At 39.7% G+C, this 16,633-nt stretch overlaps 1 protein-coding gene across 4 annotated transcripts in view; it reads left to right on the top strand.

Moving 5' to 3' along the window:
* The window catches only part of LOC148356843 (chloride anion exchanger-like), a 31,449-nt gene that overhangs the window by 11,243 nt on the left and 3,573 nt on the right, over positions 1-16,633 (top strand). For 3 of the 4 annotated variants that reach the window (XM_088347040.1, XM_088347041.1, XM_088347039.1), the window contains exons 4-18: positions 1,443-1,582; positions 1,643-1,753; positions 1,825-1,985; positions 2,061-2,225; positions 4,016-4,168; positions 6,657-6,739; positions 6,807-6,954; positions 7,026-7,139; positions 9,386-9,463; positions 9,526-9,621; positions 9,690-9,796; positions 10,877-10,946; positions 11,015-11,107; positions 11,174-11,269; positions 15,236-15,596. In XM_088347040.1, the coding sequence (XP_088203166.1) occupies positions 1,443-1,582; positions 1,643-1,753; positions 1,825-1,985; positions 2,061-2,225; positions 4,016-4,168; positions 6,657-6,739; positions 6,807-6,954; positions 7,026-7,139; positions 9,386-9,463; positions 9,526-9,621; positions 9,690-9,796; positions 10,877-10,946; positions 11,015-11,107; positions 11,174-11,269; positions 15,236-15,596 (1,976 nt within the window). The remainder of the gene's footprint in view (positions 1-1,442; positions 1,583-1,642; positions 1,754-1,824; positions 1,986-2,060; positions 2,226-4,015; positions 4,169-6,656; positions 6,740-6,806; positions 6,955-7,025; positions 7,140-9,385; positions 9,464-9,525; positions 9,622-9,689; positions 9,797-10,876; positions 10,947-11,014; positions 11,108-11,173; positions 11,270-15,235; positions 15,597-16,633) is intronic. The other variant, XM_088347042.1, reaches the window with a different exon arrangement.

Genomic DNA, 16,633 nt, shown 5'->3' with positions numbered 1-16,633 from the left:
AAATTTAAAGTGTTGTTCTGTTATGTATTCTGATTATAAATCATTAATACTTTGCAACAATGTTTTTTTTTTCTTTTGCAATTAGTCGTCTTATTGTGTTTCAAGTTGGGAAAAATGGGGCAGGCAACATTATGTCAGGTAACTTTTTGTCACGACAAATGTGCCGTCTGTTATATCAGACCATTTTTGCTCTTTTTGAAGAGATTTTATGTCATTTATTATATATGTATGACAAAAAATGGATACCTAAAAGTTGTGATATCAGATCCTTTTGCTCAGTTTAACTATTTTTTTACTTATTCTATATTTCTAAAGGTTTTTGTAGGACAGATTTAGTGATTAGAAGTACTTGAAATTAGTTATACAAAATCCCCAAAATATAGTTTTGAACTTGTTTTTCTTAATCTTACTAAGATTATATCTATCTTTTTTTTTAAAAAAAAAAAGGTCAACTCATTTGCTACCAGAACAGGGAAAAGAAAAATTGTGATAATTGGGTTTATTTTTTACACGTTCAAATTTGTCCCCAATAATTCAAAACTGTCTTCATAAATACACTACCTTTCAAAAGTTCGGGGTCGCTTGGAAATTTTCCCATTTCTGAAGGAAACACGCAGTTTTATTCAATGAATATAACATGGAACTATTCAGAAATACACCCCATACATTGTTAACATGGTAAATGACTATTTTAGCCGCAAATATCTGTTTATCAACTCAATATCTACATACTGTATGTGTATAGCAACCCATTTCCAACAACCTAGAGTCCAGTGTTCTAATAGTACATTATGTTTGCTAATTGCATTTGAAGGCCAATGGATGATTAAAACACTTTAGCGATGATGTTTGCACAGCTTAAAACAGTTTAGCTGGTTAGATAAGCTATAAAACTGGCCTTCCTTTGAGTTAGTCGAGTATATGGAGTATCATTTTTGTGGGTGTGATCAAACTTTTGGAATGGCCGCAAAAAGAAAACTTTTATGTGTATTTCTACAGTGTATTCTTGTTCTAAGAAATGAAAACTATTCCATGCAATAAATTGCCCAAAAACTGTAAATTTTGTGTAGTACCCCCTTCACAGAAAACACAAACAGGCCCTAAACAGAGTAGAAAATGTAGTGGGAGTACATTAGAGTTTGAGAAATAGCCAACTTAGCGGTTCTCAAATAGCAGCTTGGTTAACCAGTACACGAAAAACAAGAGTGTCAACATCTACAGTAAAAAGGCAATTCATCTCGAAACTGGCCTTCAGCGTGGCAAAGTGAAATCTATATCTCAGACTGTCCAACAAAAGGAGGAGATTAATCCGGGCAAGTGAACACAGACATTTGACAACTCATTTGATACATACAAATTGAACTTTTTCATGAAACAAAATTATCTAGGTGACCCCAAACTTTTGAACTGTAGTGTATATTTTTTTTTTCTTGTCATTGCAGCTGCGATGGCAGACGTGCCCAAAAGGCAGCGCTGTCTCTGCTGCCGATCATCGGCTGGTTGAAAATCTACAGAGTCAAAGAGTGGTTGCTTAGCGATGTGGTGTCAGGAGTCAGCACTGGCCTGGTAGCTGTTCTGCAAGGTTAGCTTTCCATTTTTTAGGGCGTCCTCCAATGGCCTCACATACCCTCTTCATCTTTAGGGCTAGCCTACTGTCTCTTGGCTTCCCTCCCCCCCTGGTACGGCCTTTTCTCCGCCTTCTTCCCAGTGGTGGTCTACTTTTTCCTGGGAACCTCCAGACACATCTCCGTGGGTAAGGCCTTTCCGTATCGGAGGCGAGTCCGGCGCTCTGAGCCCCTTCAACCCCCCTCCCGCCTGGCCAAGGTCCCTTCCCGGTGCTGTGTCTGATGATGGGCTCGGTGGTCACCAGGCTGGTGCCGGACCAAGACCCGTCCGCCAACGTCACGGCCTTTGAAGGTCTTTCCAAGGACGAGCAGAGGGTGCTGGTGGCCTCCTCCGTCACCTTCCTTGTAGGGATCATGCAGGTAAAAGTGTATGGTAAATTGGAAGGCCTTATTCTTTCTTATCCGTAAGAACCGCCTGTTTTTCTTTTGGGGCAGCTGGCGATGGGCGTCTTGCAGGTGGGCTTTGTGGTTGTTTACCTGTCAGACACGTTGGTGTCGGGCTTCACCACTGCCGCTGCCATCCACATCCTGGTGTCACAGCTCAAGTTCGTGCTGGGTCTGGCAGTCCCCGGAATCAGCGGACCGCTCTCCCTCATATACGTAGGCCTGCAAATAAAATAATATGATTCCGAATGAATTACAACTGGGGTGTCAAACTCATTCAGCTAGTGGGCTGCATGGTAGAAAAAAACATTCTCATGGGGGCCGGACTAGTAAATTCATCACATAAAAAGTGTGCCTTATGTGGAAGGCTACAGGTGTTATTCAGGGGTTTGGATTTTAGTTTAAAACAGTTATTGAGGGGTTATTTTCCCTCAATATTTTTTCTACCTTCACTACACTTCACTACATCTTTTGTAGTGTTTATCAACTCAGCATTTGTCGAATCAAGTCATGTTTATTTTTGTTGCCCTTAATCAAAAGAAGTCTCAAAGGGCTTCTTGGGAAAAAACAACATCAAATGAATTAATTTCTACTACGGTTTATTTAATTTGGTGAAACTTATGCAGACTACAAAGTGGCAAAGATAGAGTAGAAACATTAATTTAAATGATTGATTTAATTATTTAAAAGTACTTCTGCTTTTATTTTCAATATCATGATGGAAATGTTTAGCTGACTACGAGAACTTTGTTTTTACATTTTATATCTATTATAAAAGTAAGCAAAACCTTCTTTAAACTTCAACAAACACACCAAGGGGCTATTTTTTATTTTGTGATTTTGTATTGCCTAAAAACAGCATCCATGACTCTGCTTTTAAGTAAAAATAACCTTGGGATCTGTTTCCTCAATGTTCTCATGTTGATTAATGGTAGTCAGCTAATATATCAAGTGGCGCCTGACTTTGGTGAAATCAATTGGACATATTTAAAACTGCATGTCATTTTTTGATGTCATTTAGTTCATTATAATCTTTTGCTTCTCAGCAAAGTCATGCTGGCCACCATAAATGATGCCACATTTGGCCCGCGGGCCATGAGTTTGACACATGTGAACTATTTATGTATTGTATTTTACATACTATATGGCACACCTAAAGACCCTTAATACGCCAAAAATTTGAAATAACAATGAATAACCTGGTGTACCTTATATACCGCAGAATACGGTGGATACAATTGGAAATGTGTACAGTATTTTTAGATATGCTTTACTGCAATGATTGATCACTCCATAAACATTCCTCGACCATAATCTCAAAGCACTTAATACAATGGGATTCAAACACCTGTCGTGGCACTGAGAGTGATGTCACTTTTTCACCAGACCACGACTGTCACAGATGACATATGAAAGGCGTTAGAGATTATCTCATGATTACACTAATTCTACTTAAAGACAATTTGAAAAAACGAAAAGTCTTTCATCAAAATAATATACTAGCTCTTTTACAAATGTACCTATAATAACACTAATTAATAATAATTTATTCATAGGCCAACAACAAGAATGTACTTGTGTCAAGCTTTCCACAGTTGCGTCCTAAGTGGTGCCTTAATAACCCAGGCAGTTAAGGGATCCATGAAATGTGGTACACATTAAACCACAACGTATTTAATACACTGGAGAATTTATCAGAATGCAAAACAAAACACACTATGCAAATCAGTGTTTTCAGCACTGTGAGTAAGAATAGTGTGATGGATAGATGGCCTTTTGTCATCTGTACCACTGGTTTCTTGTGGTTAATGTTGGCGCTTTTATCAACATCTGTACACAAATAAACTCGATAGCCAGTTCTGACTGCAGTCTCAATTTAATGGGCCTTGTAGTCCGGTGCGCCATTATGTATGGAAAATATATGACAAAAGACTATTTTTGGGGGTGCGGTTTATTATCCAGTGAGCCTTAGAATCCATAAAGTACGGGATTTTTTTTCTTGACAGACTTTAGAAGCCATCTTTGGCCAGATCCAGTCCAGCAACGTTTGCGATGTGGTCATCTCTTTGGTCGTCATGGCGGCGGTTTTCGCTGTCAAAGAGCTCAACGAACGATTCAAGGCCAAGTTGCCCGTCCCTGTCCCTATCGAGGTCATCATGGTGAGACGTCCGTCCTCTGACGGACACCGAGTGGTGCTCGGGACTGTCCTTTCTAAAAAGCATGTCCAATTGGGAACTTGAGATTACCTTCAGAAATATCTGCACTTGTTTTTCAAAAACTGTCATCTGTTTATTTTGTGTTCTTTCTATTCAGGCACAGCACAAAAACATCCACCACTAATTGACAAATGAAAACAACTAAGTATTGACACCAAAAAACAGCTCTACAATACAATAATATATTACATAAACATGTGCCCAGTATGAGTAGGCTGAACAAAAGCTTTTAACTACCCACTTTTATTACTTTTTTTAATCAGGATGCTAATTTGATACTTTTACATTTGTTACATTTAGTTTTACTAGACATTAAAAAGAGGAAAGTATACATCAATGGATTTTGAACTTGCAAGAAGAAACAGAGTGGGGATCCATTAGTTTCTTCAGTTTCTGCCGCTACCGCTGCCCCTGATGCTGCTCTTGTTACTAAACCTTCAAAGTAACAAGAAACAGATCAGCTCTAAGGGGTGTGGAATATCAAAGAACAGAAACATAATTGTTCGATAGTGTCATTGATTTCAGAACAACAAGCAACAGAGTGCAATAATAGTCAAAATAAGGAACTGGCACCCTATCATATCTCCCCTGCGTTTATCCAATATTTAAAATAGAATCAACTTATCACAGGAAAAACAGAAGAAGGAGGAAAAAAGGACATGAAATTTCAGACCTTTAATTGTGCAGCTAGAGACTCCTGTAACATATAATACACAAAGAAACTCTTGATTTATTCATCTTCTTTAAGTCAAATCAATTCATATTTATTTATATAGCCCTTAATTGCAAAATGTCTCAAAGGACTGCACAGGTTCCAATTACACCCTCCCCTGATCTTAAACCAACATGCGGGCAAGGAAAAACTCAAAAACTTAGCACGAGGAAAATGGGAAACTTTGAGAGGGGGCATCACAAGAGGTAATCCCCTTCCAGGATGACCAGGGTGCAATAGAATTAGCATTGGGTAACGGTACGCAAAAGATAGTCAACATCAAAAAGGAAAACAATAGGATATATGTTGAAATTTGTCCACAAGGTCCATGACAGCAATGACGCACCTTCCCATTGTCATTTGCATATTTATTCAAAATATTTGTTGTATATTTTTTTATAAACTGATATAAATTGCGGACATTTTTAAGCTCCTATATGTATTATCCACTATAATCACTTGAATAAGGCATAACTAATGAACGGTACATTATAAAATTTTAGGTGATCCATATTTATTTCTCAGAGATGAAGGTTCAAAATGGCGCCATACTGTCCGTTTTTAGCTACACATTGAAGAAAATTATACATTTTTGTAGCATACATGGATAAAACCTTTGTAATTGATAAGATCTAATTTGAGAATTTCACAAAGATCAAATTGCATTTAACGGGATTTCACAGGCACGCCTTTGCATAATTAAAAATGCGATAAGCCCAATCTACATAATGACAAATTTACGGTGTGATAATCTCTCGTCTGCATCCTCTATTCTCATTCTATTATCGTGAGATAACATGTACAGATGGTGATTGCTTGCGGTGTCTCCTATGCATTCGAATTTTTTTGTACTTCCTAGTTGTGTTCAGTGCTGTTCTCACAGGTTTAAATAAATATAGCTTGAATGTACATGCTAAAACCAATTATTTATGTAATTATTTTTCATTTTTGATTTAAATTAATCAGAATTACTCCCCAAAATGTCTGACCAAGTCGAATGTCGGATCATCAACTACAACAAATCAGATTTAAGACGATTTATGAACTGCTGATTTCTATAGATTAAATGTACAACCAAAAACCCAAGAATTGAGTTTTGTCACCTTTTAAAATTCCTTTGTGCATTCTAGCTGTGTTCGCTGTTGATAACTAGTCGAAACAAAAACATGCTTACCTGTATTACAAAAAAGCAAATGTTGTCTTTTTTCCTTATTTGAGGAGGAATTTTTTGCTTATTTTGTACTTCCTGGCTAACCAGTTAGGACAAAACAAACTTTACAACATAGAACATAATTATTCCCAAACATTTTTGACCAATTCGAATGTCGGACCAGCAACAAAAACAAATCAGACGCAAGACAGTAAAGAAACTTCTGACCTTTGGTTTTAGAACAGCTAAGTCTTGATTTTGAAACATCCTATCGAGGATGAACAATGGTGGAATCCTTCAATTCCTTGCTCTCTGGCCTTGCCCTCCACTAACGGAATGTGATACTTTGACATTATTGTAGAATAGCCCCCTTTGTAAAAGATTTAATTTGCGGATTTTACAAATCAAGATCACATTGCTTTCCACATGATTTCCCAGCCACGCCACCAAGCCTTTGCATAATTTTAAATGCAACAAACCAAATCTGCATGTTGATGAATGTGTGGTGTGATAATCATTCATTTGCATCCTCCATTATGCTAATATTTATCATTTGGATACGTTTTCAGACGGTCATTGCGTGCGGTGTTTCCTACGCCTTCGACTTCAGGACTTCCTTCGGCATTGACGTGGTCGGTCACATCCCCCAAGGGTGAGGCGGCCCCTACATCACCTGCAAAATCTTCAGATTGACCGTCTTTGTCCGTGGCCCCTCCCAGATATGAGTCCCCCGTGGCACCCGACCTCGGGGTCTTCCAAGAGACGGCAACGGAGGCCTTTCCCATGGCCGTGGTGGGTTTCGCCATCGCCTTCTCCGTGGCCAAAGTCTACTCTGTCAAGCACGATTACGTCATCGACGGCAACCAAGTACGTACGGGCGATGTTTCTTTTAAAGCCGAAAAATAAGTCCGGACGGCTATTTTTTCTTGACTTTGAAGGAGCTGATCGCTTTCGGAGTCAGCAACATTTTTGGGGCGACCTTCAAGTCTTTTGCAGCCAGCACGGCGCTGTCCAGGACTGCTGTGCAGGAAAGCACAGGTGGGAAAACACAGGTAAAACTCAAACCATTTGATGAATTTTCTAATAGTAGACGCTCAAAATAAGGCGTTATCAATTAATCTTGAGCTTGCAAGGACAACAGAGGAGGACTGTACCAAACCCTATAGATGCACAACATCTGTCTCAGGGGACCAATTGTAAAGTTTTTAGTGTAGTAGTAGACACTAAAATGAGGACAGAAGACATTAATTAATTTTAGGTTTGCAGGGAGAACAGGAAAGGGCTGTACAAAAACAATGCCCAATTGCAACCTGTTGTAAAGGTCCCATCCATTCCCCTTTTATTAAATCGCCTAGGTTACCAAAGCAGACCCGCCGTGAAGGGTATAGATATCAAAGAACTTAAACATTATTGGCCAATAGTGACAATGATGTAAACAGTGCATAGTAGTCAAAATAACGAACTGCCATCCAATTTTATTTCCTTTGCAGGTGTCAAATTTCAAAAACAGAATATAAACAGAATATACTCATAAAAACATTTTTATATTTTATAACAATAATAATCAGTGGTAATCCACTTGCAATATTTGGATGCACCGCTTATCCTCAGTAGGGTCGCGGGGGTGCTGGAGCCCATCCCAGCAATCATCGGGCAGTGGGCAGGGGACACCCTGAACTGGTTGCCAGCCAATCGCAGGGCATACAGGGACAGACAACTCGCTCGCTTATTCACACCTAGGGACAATTTGGACCGGCCAATGTGGTAGGAAACCAGAGTGCCCGAAGGAAACCCACGCAAGCACGGGGAGAACATACAAACTCCGCACAGTAAGTCCGGTAGCTGGATTTGAACCCACACAGGAGGTTCCCAAGACCTTAGAACTGTGCCGCGTACACGCTAACCACTGCGCCGCCGTGCTGCCCATCTTTGAAACATGTTTTTAAGAAATATGATATCATTAATATCTCCTAGGTTACACAAAGCAATTTCTCCCTGAAAGGTGTGGGAATCAAAGAACAGCAACATGATTCGCTGATAGTGACAATGTTGTAAAATTCAAGATTCAAATTGTTTATTGTCATACGCACAATCAAAAACCACTATTTCCTGCACAATGACATTCTTACTTTGCTGTCCACACAATTGCCAGCGTAATAAAACTAAGAAACTATATACTGGTTCATGTATGCATAAAAGAATAATACGAATATTAAAAAGATAAAAATACAAGATTAACACAGGATAAGTAAAGGCAATAAAATAAAAGTAAGGTAAAACACAGTTGAAAGCGACTGTATGCAAGACCATTCCAAGTATGGTGATAATAGCCAAAACGATGACAAATAGTGAGGTACAATAGTCAAAATTACAAACTGGCATACTGTGAAATCTCCTTTGCAGGTGTCCAATATTAAAACAGAATGTAATTATCACTTTTGATTGTCATTAAGCATGCACGTTAACTCTGGGAAGAAAAACAATGTTATTATTCCTGCGACTTGCCTACATCTTGAAATTGAAATACTGCACTGTATCTCCAACGCGCTTTGACATTTTTATTGTTTAATATTAAGTCAAGTCACATTTATTTGTACAGCCCTTAATCACAAGATGTCTCAAAGCACTGCACAGGAGTATAAATTCACCATCGCCTGATCTTAAACCAATATCATATGCATTCATTCAATATGGTTGCTGTCAAGTATATAGCCATTTCATTTGAAATGAAAGAAGAATAAGGAAGCTTGATGCAGTTGAGAAAATGGTTGGATCGTTTTTTTTCTGCCACAGAGTAGGAAGTCGCCTGACTTTTGAAGCTCATCTTCCAAAAGTAAGTTAAACTTACCTTTATTTATCTTTATAGACCATATTATTTTATGAAATGTTTATTTTTAGTACAAAATAATGCAGGTTACTTATACAAGCCTTAAACATACTTATATAAACCTTAAACATACAATATATAGCACTGAAGCAACTTACGAACAAATTCAACTTACAAATGATCGTCCGGAACATATCACTTTCGTAAGTAGCGCAGCGTCTGTATATGTAAAACAATTAAAATCTAAATGGCATAAAAATAACATCCTTAAACAAGTGTTTCATTTTCTTGGCATTTCACTATGTTTGGGAATTTGGAAGATTGAATGATTCTGTTGGAACTGGGAAATGATGTATTATATGTGCCCAGCACGCTGAAATGTGGTGGTCTTTGCAGCCCTTTGAGACTTTTCCTGATTAAGGGCTTTACAGATAACCTTAACTTGACTCAACAGGACTTTTGCACCCTCAGATCGCTGGTTTGCTGTCAGCGTTGGTGGTGATGGTGGTGACCTTGGCCCTGGGCTTTCTGCTGGACCCACTCCCCAAGGTAGGCAGCCCATCCCTTTCGATTTCTCTAATAGTGGCTGACCCTGACCACTTTTCCGCCAGTCGGTGCTGGGCGCCGTTGTCATCGTCAACCTGAAAGGAATGCTGATGCAGTTCCGAGAGGTCCCGTACCTTTGGAAGCGGGACAAGCCCGACTGCGTGAGTAGAGCAATAGGTCCGGGCGAGGGTTCGAATCCTGTTTCACCCATTGGGGGTGCTGTCGACAGGCGGTGTGGGTTGGCACGTGCCTAGCTGCCATCTTGCTGGGCTTGGATCTAGGTCTGGCCGCTGGCTTGGGTGTGGAGCTGCTCAGCGTCATCCTCAGAGTTCAATTGTAAGGACCTTACATATTCAGTTAGACCACTATAGCATTGGTTTAAACCATTTGATTTCTGTCAAGGTTAGGGCTGCAACTAATTACTATTTTAATAGTCACTGGCTATTGAAATGATCGATTACATAATCATTTTATTTTCTTAAAATCAGCATGAAGAGAATTCATTTATGTTGCAAAATATAATAAACACAAGAAAAATGGGTACAATGAAAAACACACATCCAATAAAAATGCAAAACCATTTAGGCTCTGTAAGTCGAGACATAAATACATTCATAACCTTTGTCCATTTTTAGTTACAGGTACCTAAATAATAAATCAAAATCAAGTAACCCGTTTTTATTCCTTTAAACAATAAAACCAACATGATGTCCTTTTTGTGAAGTACATTCAGTGGTCAAACGCAAAGTCTGTCACAAAAGGACTAAACGTTTCTCAACTGTTTGAAATCAAACAGTTTTAATATGTTTGTAGTTTTTAACGTTTTAACAACTGAGGTTTGTTCTTCAGACTGCATGTATTTCATTTTAAATACGTTTGCCAGTCTGCCATAATGCTTAAGCTCTCTGAGAGCGAAATAAACGTGTAAAACTGTATTGGGTGGAACGTTGCATGAATCTTACTGAGACGATTTAGACTACGTTTTGTTGAGCAGCCCGAACTGCTCATTAAATGTTCATGCATCACTGATCTACCGCCATGATACGCAAGGTCTGCTCCGCAAACTTTGCAAGTAGTCTTCTTATTAGCCGTATGCAAATGTTCCAAAAGTTTTGGTACGCGTACTTGATGTTGACGCCATCATTTCTGTATGTATGTATTACCACTCGAGACAGAGACACTTTTGGCTATTGTGCATGAGCAACTCTCCGCAGAGATTGTATTCTTGTAGAGATGCCTGTCTCTGTTGGAAAAACATGTCTAGCCACAATGTTCAACGGTTAAATTGTCGGCCATTTCGATTATGGTATGTTGTCAATGATGTCGGCTAATCGTTGCAGCTCTAGTCACCATACCGCCACCTTGTATCATCCCACGCTAATTCTTACTTCTATGTTTTCTACTGCCGTGGTTCAGCCCCCGCTGCAGCGTGCTGGCCAACATTGAAGGCACCGATATCTACAAGGACAGAAAGGACTACATCGACGTGAGCTGCTGTCGCACAATCGACTTTTTTTAAAGGGCCGAGCACAGCCCCAACTTATTTCTCTTTAGATCTACGAGCCTGAAGGAGTGAAAATCTTTCGTATCCCTTCGCCAATCTTCTTCGCCAATATCGAATTTTTTAGAAGCAAGCTGGTGGAGGCCGTAAGTCTATTTCGATTGGTCGTCATTCGCTGCCTTGATTGTAACGTCCTTGGATTGTTCCTAAAGGTCGACTTCAATCCGCTGAGGGTGCTCAGGAAGCGAAATAAGGCGCTGAGATCCATTAGGAAACTTGTAAAGAAAGGTGATCTTCAATGGACATCAGTAAGTGATCCCCGCATTGTGTGTAGAAAAAGAATTCACTATTATGTTCATTTTTGATAGTCTAGCTCTGCACGTGCTGTAAAACAAATCTGATATTTGTTTTATCTCCAACCATATTTTCCCCCATTAAAAATGTACAGTCAATTAAACTATAAAATTTTGGAGAGAAGACATCAATGGATTTTGAACTTACAAGGAGAACAGGGGGGAAGGCACTACCCCAAGATAGGATATTCCAACCTGTCTAAAAGCCTTCTCCTGAGCCCTTTGTTTTTATGAAATCGCCTATGTTACAAAAGCAGATCTGCCCTAAAAGGTGTGGTAATCGAAGAACAGCAACATGATAGGCTGATATTGACAATGATGTAAACAGTGCATAATAGTCAAAATAACAAACTTGCATCCTATGCAAACTCCTTTACAGGTGTTTAAAAGTTAAAAAGAAAACGAGATTCTCCATTGAAAACAAGCAGGAATGAGACTTGGCAAAAGGGCTAAACAAAAAATAGACTTAAATCAAGAGCTCGATAAATATATTCGGACTTCACTTAAAAGCTGGACGAAGAAAAAGGATTTGACATATAGATCAGACAAATAATTTCATAATCAAAATCTTCCAGTTTACAAAAAGATTGAGGAAAGATCAGGCCTAAAAAAATCCAGCCTGACCTGACCTGGCCAAAAGGGTATTAAAGTCCAAACCAGCCCGAGCCAATTAGCTCAATTTGAGGGTTTGAGCCTGAAGCTTATCCGAGTTTTCATATTTTATTTATGAGGATTTTTTTATTTTTGAGTAGGAGTATGGCTTCTCTCTTGTCGACATTTTGAAAAATTATCCAGCCATCATTGTTATTAATTCATTTTTCTTGGTATGGATTCCACCCTCCCTTGAGCCCTTTCTCTTCCAAGCGTGCGGTCTTAGGGTGCGTTGAGGACGGAATCCAATGCACGGATCCTCCACAAAGAAAAATGAACTAAGAACAGTGACTGCTGGATAATTTAAAGGAAATCAGCGAGAGAGAGAAGCACGGCCTGGCCTAAACCCGAACTAACGATTGACAATTTAGGCATGACCCGATTTTCGGTTCGGGCTTGGGTTTAAAATCTCTGCAAAGAGCAGATCTGCCCTAAAGAGTGTGGGAATCAAAGGACAGCAACATGATTGGCCAATTGTGACAATTATGTAAACCGTTTATAATTCACAAAACAACCAGGAAGCAGTGCATTCTAAACTAAAATAACTCACTGGCATCCCATGCAATCTTCTTATTAAATTTATCAAACTGGTTGGTACTGTTTTAAAATAATAATGATATAAATAAGAACAACAGTAAAAACTTTAGTAATAGTAATAATAAGCTTTAATTCATGTGCAACTTTTGGGTGTCCTCCTAACATCCCACCAACATCACAAGACATTGGCAACTTTGTGATACATCACTGGTCGTTATGGTAACATTTCATGCAAAATGTTACGTCAAGCCGCGTGCCAAGTTATCAAAAATACGAACAAAGACGTTAGCTCGCCCCGCCAAAAGTGTCTTGGTCTTATGGATGGATTTTATGATCCATCTTTCCTCTGTGGTTTCTAGTTTCTTAACTATCTTTAAAACAGGAAAAATTTTTTTTACTTTGATTGTATCTTTAGCGGTTTCACTTCCAACCAGAATTGCACCACACAACATCCAAACTGACATTAATTTAAATGCATGTCCTCAAATGTTAAGAAAAATACTTGAATTTATTATTGTTTCTGTGTAGTCTGGTACCAAATAATGCACTCCAATAGTCAACAATCTGTCGTAAAGTAGTTTTTGTTGGTTGACAATTTAGCGTACTGTTACCCAATGCTAAATCTATCGCACCCTGGTCATCTTGAAAGGGGGATTACCACTTGTGAAGCCCCTTCTCAAGGTTCCTTATTCACCTCGTGCTGAAATTTTGAGTTTTTCCTTGCCCGCATGTTGGTTTAAGATCAGGGGATGGTGTCATTGTAACCTGTGTGGTCCTTTGAGACATTTTGTGATTTAGGGTTATACAAATTAATGTGCCATGACGACTTGATATGGTTACCTGAAAATGTGTAAGGGCCAACTTTTCAGCCTGGCATTCTTTAAACCATTATCACTAACACCCAAATCATGCATGATAAGCTAATTGGGTACTTTAAATTGCATGTAGGTGTGAATTTGAGTGTATATGGTTGTCTGTTTCTATGTGGCCCTGTGGTGAATTGTTGACTCACCTAGGGCGTACCCTGCCTTTGCCCAAAAAAATGCTAGGAAATGCTCCAGAAGACCACGTGATCCTGAACTCGGGAATATTCCGGTAAAGGGAATGAATTAATGTATCTATTCCAGATGGCAGACTTTACTCATTTATTCATTTTATACTGCGGTTTTCTGACCACCAGGCTGGACTTTGGACATAGCTGCATTAGAAAGAGTGTGATGACTTTGTCCTGTTTGTTGTTCACTCATTTAATTTTTACGTTTTTGTGGTCGGTTATCTCCCATTTACTGTTTGTAGCACATGTTCTGTTCAGGCACTTTCACTGACAACACCCCGCCTGCTCTAGCAAGACAATATTGATTTGTTTTACAAGCTTCTTGCGGTCGACTCGTAAATAACAAGACTCAAAATGTCGTAAATGTAATTAAGATTAGATAAGCCTTTCTCACTCGCGTCATTTCAATGACCATGACCATTTGACGCTGCTTCGAAAATTGTTTAGTGAATTGACACTGATTGAAGCGGCCGAAATGGAGTGTTGATCAACATTTGTGAACATGTGTGCTCTGAACAATCTTAAGACATTCGAAACAATATGACGTAAAAGAAAAGTCAAGGTGACGCTACAACTGGGTCATTGAGCAAGGTTAACTGATAAGTCTATAGTTTAGTAGACACTCAAAATAAGGAGAGAACACGTCAATGGATTTTGAACTTGCAACCCTCTGATAAGAAAATCAAACATGTTTTAAAAGCTACTCCCTAGTATTTTTCTTTTTATCATAACACCTAGGTTGCCAAAGCAGATCCACCCAAAAGGGTGTGAGAATCAAAGAACAAAAACAGCATTGACCGATAGTGACAATGATGTGAACAGTGCATAATAGTCAAAAAAAAACAATCATCAGTGAGACAAAATATTGAACAACCGTGCACAATAATAGTCCAAAAAACATACAATCCTGGCATCCAAAGCAATCTCCTTTGCAGGTGTCCAATGGTGAAAACACCTATATTCTGTATTGTCAGAAATCAGAAATAGGTCTTGACCAAAAAGCTAGACACAGAAATAAGACTTGAGTTAAGGGATGGACAAAGAATGTTGTTATTATTATCTTCTAGGTTACAAAATGCAGATCCACCAAGAGTGGAAACTTTTTGGGGGTTTCGGTTGGCATTTGGCCTGTATTTAAACAGTCCTTTTCTTACTTTCACCTTTTTCATCCAAAAATAAAAGTAAATCACGAGCAAGCGCATGAAATCGCAAAAGTCGTACGATAACATTTTGGAGCAACACAATTCCAAAATAAGTCGAAACCAGTACTCTCTGTCTTTTGTGGGGAAGCAAACCCCTAACCAAAGAAGCTTGAGGGATGGTCTGCGCCAGGCAAGAAATAGTGCCCCAATAACCCTAGCAGTTAAGGGATCATTGAACCGTGAACTTAATAGAGAAACTTTTTAATCTTACACTTTTTAAGGACATCTAAAACTACGCAACCCACCTTCAAAATTAAACAAAGCTATGAACCAAAATTTGCCAGTTGTAGTTTGCATGTGCTAGCAGTGAGAAGTCATGCGCGTGGGGCGGTCGCTAGTGGTAGCCTCTGGGAATGCTCGTGACCTGGATTTTCCGTCAGAAGATGAGCGAAATTTTCTTCCAAACAAAACTCGAATACCGAAATTCTCTTGTTTTAAGGCGCCGGCATAAAGAGGTACTACTGTGTTTTCCGACAGAACGGCTTCGTGAACACGACATGCCACTCCGTCAAGGGTTTGCCGGAGCCGGACAGCGACACGGAGGATCTGGACCTTCCAGTAGACCCATCGGAGCTTCCTGGCCGCGTGGACTGGAACGCCGAGCTTCCGGCCGGGCTGACCGTCCCTCGGGTGGACCTGCACAGTCTGGTTCTGGACTTTGCCGCCGTCTCCTTCCTGGACGTGTCCGCTCTTAAGGGGCTGCGAGCGGTCCGATCACAGCGCCGTTGTTCTTCTTTAATTTCCTCAGCCATGTTTTCACTGCGCTCTTCTCATTTCTCACAGGCTCTCAAAGAGTTTGTTCGCATTGAAGTGGATGTGTACATTGTTGCCTGCGATCGTAAGTGTTGACTTCCTTGACTTCTAATGATACTGAATAATTAAACAGCAGCTTCGGTCCAATATATGTTAGTGTCATTGACAAAAATTGCTTTTTAAATTCAATACTTTGTGTTCCATCAAGAAAATCAAAAGAGATGGCCAGTATTGGTTGCGTCATTCGTTACAGTTGCTAGTAAGTTCATTTAAAAAGGTCATAGAATTACCCCGCAGATTCACGGATCCCTTTACCCCTAAACTCTTGGGGGCACCGCTTCATGTGCTGTCCTGGGAGAGTACAGCTCCACATGAAACAGCTAGTACTGGCTTCCATTGTTACCAGTAGTAGGAGAAGCCGACTGAGCGGACTCAGATACACCTCCTTCAGCATCTGGCCGCCGTTGTTTTTCGGTGTAAAGTGTCATCCTGTCGGATCTCTGGCACCAAAAAAAGTAGCGCGATACCCCGAAAAGTCAAACCGCTCGTTCAGTTTCTATTTCTGTACATTTGTTGCATACCAGATGTTCACCATAATTGGCAAATGTGCGTTTTTACAGATATTCTTCTGCGCTGTGCATGTCTTAAAATGCATAAAAAATGTTTTTGGATGTCATAAACTTAATGGTAGACAGGTTTGCCATCTGCCGTCCAAACAGGTCATCAAATCTTCAGTTGAGCTGCATAAAATCCTTGATTGGTGAGGTCGTGCTGACAAATATCAGAATTGTAAAAAATAGAGGCACTGGGAAACTTGTTTGACTCTTCTTTTATCCTGTGACGATGACAGGAGCGTGAACGTTGCATTGAAATGACTTGCCAGTATTATAGTAGTCAAGTCAAGTCATGTTTATTTGTGACACCCTTAATCATCTCATCTCATCTCATCAGCTGCGCCGCTTATCCTCAGTAGGGTCGCGGGGGTACTGGAGCCCATCCCAGCAATCATCAGGCAGTGGGCAGGGGACACCCTGAACTGGTTGCCAGCCAATTGCAGGGCACACGGGGACAGACAACTCACTCGCTCATTCACACCTAGGGACAATTTGGACCGGCCAATTC

Source organism: Urocampus carinirostris, chromosome 11 (genome assembly GCF_059441175.1).
Source record: "Urocampus carinirostris isolate Australia breed hairy pipefish chromosome 11, RoL_Ucar_1.0, whole genome shotgun sequence".
NCBI classification, from domain to species: domain Eukaryota; kingdom Metazoa; phylum Chordata; class Actinopteri; order Syngnathiformes; family Syngnathidae; genus Urocampus; species Urocampus carinirostris.
The sequence above is the reverse complement of the archived record's forward strand: the minus strand, read 5'-3'. Positions and strand labels throughout refer to the sequence as shown.